The sequence below is a fragment of the Ictalurus furcatus genome, chromosome 20 (genome assembly GCF_023375685.1).
Source record: "Ictalurus furcatus strain D&B chromosome 20, Billie_1.0, whole genome shotgun sequence".
In the NCBI taxonomy this organism is placed as follows: Eukaryota; Metazoa; Chordata; class Actinopteri; order Siluriformes; family Ictaluridae; genus Ictalurus; species Ictalurus furcatus.
In genome coordinates, this window is record NC_071274.1 from 15,003,721 (window position 1) to 15,008,185 (window position 4,465).

Below are 4,465 nucleotides of genomic sequence, written 5' to 3' on the forward strand. Positions count from 1 at the left end.
TAAAAATCAGGAGGGGATAAGAATGTATCTTTGCCAATTGGGTTTGTATTTTAAAGACAACAGACTAGAACTATTTTACAGATTAACTAAACATGAGAGTGGAAGACCCCTTTATGAGAGGCGTTATTCGTTTGAGTAGAGTAGTAAAGATTACGTTATTAATTTTTAAATGATTTGATAGACCAACATTATTTAATGTTTAATGTTTAATGAGTGGAGTTCGATAAGAAAACTCACAGTCTAACATTGATGAACCTGCAGAAGAATGATAGTGGACTCTATGAAGCAGAAGTATCTCATAATGAGAAAGCTACTATTGCTAAGTACCAATTATATGTGTTAGGTAAGTCTTATAGTCAACAATGCACTAATGATACAATAATGTTATTATATGTTAATTATATATATATATATATATATATATATATATATATATATATATATATATATATATATATATATATATATATATATATATTAGCTGTTAAGCCTTTTTTGTAATTGTGATTTTATTGTGTAAATTTTGACTGTTTAATTAAATAGTGTCCCCACTGTAGTCATGTTTGAGGTCAGTAAACTTTGCCTATACTGAGATATATACAAACTGTGTGCAAGTGTGTGCATTTACTAGCAGTACAGTAATACATTATGTATGTGTGTATCCCAGATCCAGTGGAGGATCCAGTTCTCAATGTCTCACTCCATCAAAGCAATGGCACCTGTAATGTGACTCTCACCTGTGAAGCTCAGAATCTCTCAATCACCCATCTCTGCTACAATGATAATTGTGATATGAAGAACGTAGAAACATGTGGAAACAGCTCCCTTTCCATCTTATTGTATGTCAGTAACAGCTTCATCATTTGTAATCATAGCAACCCAGTCAGCTGGAAACATTATACATTGAAGATGGAAAAGGTGAAACACCTCTGCCCTTCTAAAGGTGTGAGCATGCATACATTCACACCACCTTACATTTACCCACACATGCACATAAACCCCATTCTTATAGGATGTTATTCTTATTTGGTTGGATTGTATATAAATTGTAATATCATTAACAATTTCTTTTCTTAGAAGATAACGAAAAGCTCATGGATTCTGAGACAAGTTGGACTGCCATAATCATGATCATAATCATAATCATAATCATAGTCATAATCATCGTAGTATTAGTGGGTTGTGTCACACTCCTTTTCTAGAACAGGCAACGAACGACAACAGGTAACTACCTTTTTTATCATAATTATTGTAATTAATGTGGATGAATAGAGGGCAACACTATTTAGGTGGTTCATTTTTGATTGCTTTGGTATGCACTAACTGTCAATTTTATTGTCAGTGAACTATCTCACTTATGTCACCTAAAAAGTACCCTTAGAGGTATCAAGTAGTATTATGATTGTTTTAATGACAAAAAACATTAATAACTGTTCATTTTCTATAAAAGCACAGCTCAGTAGTCCTGGCAGCTGGGAAAATCAGATTTGTATAGAATAAAAAAGATAACATATATGTGTTTTTTTTTAATAGTAGCAGCAAACATGCCATTGTTATTTACAAACGAAAAAGATATATTAATTGTTCTGACTGTTTATGTATGGAATAAAAAAGGATCTGGGTGGAGGTGATGCAGTTACCCGTCATGTAACTGTAGGCAAATTAGATGCAAGTGCAGATTTAAAGTTTAATGAATCAAACAAAACATATAACAAGCACTATGAACACGTGGCAGAGGTATAAGCACTAAAGAACAACCATGAGCAATAACAAAAGACAAGAAATCATAACATGACACAGAAAGACAAACGCAAGACAAACAGTGCTGTGCAGAATGTGACTTAAATACCAGTGCTAATGAACCAAAACGTGATGGGTATCACGTCCAGTGCTAGTTCCAGCATATCCATGTCATTACCACCCTGTATTTGATTATTTTCACATAACAGCACATCCCAAATTGTGTTATTTCACATATGTCAATGTAATTTTCCAATAATTATTATTTCTAATTTTAAGGTACTATATTCCTTATATAAAAGGGTCTCCGTCCGGCCCGGCTCATCAGTCTCCTGGCATGACACCAGACTGGATTGAGACCGTGTTGCGCGGATTGTATACAGTTCCATATTTAGATTGTGTACACGGCTGGTCAGAAGCATGCGTGCCGGAGCTCCAAATCATTATTTTAATTTTATTTTGAATTCCGTGTGTTTCCCTGTTTGGAAACTGAATGAAAGTGTTTTGAGTTCCATGATGACGGTTATCTAAAATACAGAGCACGCAAGAGAGAGAGAGCGCGTGCGAGAGATTTTTATTTTTTCCCCTTTTTCTTCCCCTTTTTACAATCTTTTAGTTATCAAATTTCACACTACACATTAAAGTCAAGGTGACTCAATATATATATATGAGCGTAAACATATTTCTGTAAAAATTAAAATCAATCAGTATTTTTTTATGTTATCAGTCCGTAGAGAACTTTAATAATAGTTTATGTGTTGTGTGTTGTGCCACATAGTTTCTTCTGCACAGGCATATCGATATCTTTGCCTGACTAATGATAAAATTGATCAGCTGACATGTGAACCTGTTCGTTTTGAGTGATGTACTTAACATATTTAATTTTTTTTAAAAAAACCTGAAAAGTAAAACAGACCCGAGGTTACAGTCTCTCCCCGTATCAGGCTAGGTCACATCCTCCCTGTTGAGATAATGTTGAGCCTAAACATTTGGTTTTAGAGAGCACTCTACCTTCATGAACTGACTCGCTAACAAGAGCTGGAATAACCATACCTAATTTGTGTATCGGTGATTCCTATACGGGTATGTGTCTATACATTGTTAAGCAGTGTAAGTGTGAATTCTTCTGGCGTGTGGTATTCATGTTGCATAATGATGAATAAGTTCTGCATGTTTTCTCTTTAAATGCTGGTTATGTCCAGTGATGAGTAGTTAGTAGGATCAGATGGCAGTAGTAGTCTGCACATTTTAAACCCTCTGTAAGGTGTTGTACGCCTGTTACAGATGTGATATCTGAGTCCGTAACATTAGAATAAGGTGGTGATTACTTAATGTGGAATTCGGGTTTTGCAGGGAGTACGAGTATCTGGATTAGGCAGCCTTGCATAATGGTTCCTTTTGCCGACATGTTGTGCTGATATGAGTTTTGGGAGTTTAATTACAGTCCCTTTACAACAGTGTAGTTTGAAGTGATTTGTTTCTCTTCTGAACCGTAGATTGGTGAATAGAATAAAGTAGTTGTGTAAATATGCAAATATATATGTGTGGGTATGTATGTGTATGTGTGTATATATATATATATATATACATACACATATATGCTATACGGTGTGCTATGGATATGTCATACAAAGTATACGAGTTAGTATATGAGGTGCAATATTTAAATGATACAAAGCAATGATCACAAACTCAAGGAATGGAGCATATACTGCACAATCTGTGAAGTGAATTGATAAGTCATTATACGGTAGCTGTGACTGAGCTGAGAACTGGATGCAGGTGTGTGTAATCTGGGAGTTGCAGTCCATGGCAGCCAGCCATGTTTGTGGACCGCAGTGCAGGATGGGAAATGTGGTTTGTGACATGAGTAGATTTAACACTACCTTAATATGGTCAAATACAGTTTAAATGAAATGAACACATTTATAGGACGAATCTTATGCCTTTCACAATTGGGCGCTCAGCCAAGGTAACAACTTGGTGGTAAATTGAAACAAAGCTCATAGATGATAAATTTTATTTTAGACTAAGTTAAATACATATTCACATTCCTCCAAAGTAAGCAACATTTAAATGTCATGTATGAAGGATCTGAGTGATATTTTGAGTGTGGTACAGTTATAAGTTAATAAGAGACAAAGGGGTACATGCATGTCCACAATTTAGACTAAACACTATTGTTGTACACATGAAACCAAATTCACTAGGTTGGTTTGAATGAAAATTAGGGGGATAAAAGTGACTAGAGGACGGTAAATACATATCTAGATCTCAACCTCATTTACTCTATTTTAGTTCTATATTATTGGGATTAACACTCGTTAGCCCAGATGGGATATTAATATGTTAGGTTAGTGTACACTACAAATTTTTAGACTAAAAGGATTTTTGTTTTCCTTTCTCAATATTCTTCGGGTAAATAAAAATCAGGAGGGGATAAGAATGTATCTTTGCCAATTGGGTTTGTATTTTAAAGACAACAGACTAGAACTATTTTACAGATTAACTAAACATGAGAGTGGAAGACCCCTTTATGAGAGGCGTTATTCGTTTGAGTAGAGTAGTAAAGATTACGTTATTAATTTTTAAATGATTTGATAGACCAACATTATTTAATCTCTGCAGCAATATTTCATGATCCACTGTGTCGAGAGCCTTTTATAAATCGACAGACAGGAAAGTGCAGAAGGTACCATGACATTGTTTTAGGACTCTCAAAACA

At 34.6% G+C, this 4,465-nt stretch overlaps 1 protein-coding gene across 1 annotated transcript; it reads left to right on the forward strand.

Annotated features, from left to right (window-relative positions):
- The first annotated feature begins 240 nt into the window (after positions 1–240).
- LOC128624541 (SLAM family member 5) lies at positions 241–3,680 on the forward strand. The gene is made up of 3 exons (XM_053652290.1): positions 241–343; positions 668–943; positions 1,078–3,680. Exons 1-3 carry the CDS (start codon positions 250–252, stop codon positions 1,200–1,202), a joined length of 495 nt encoding a protein of 164 aa, XP_053508265.1. The 5' UTR covers positions 241–249; the 3' UTR covers positions 1,203–3,680.
- The last annotated feature ends 785 nt before the right edge of the window (positions 3,681–4,465 follow it).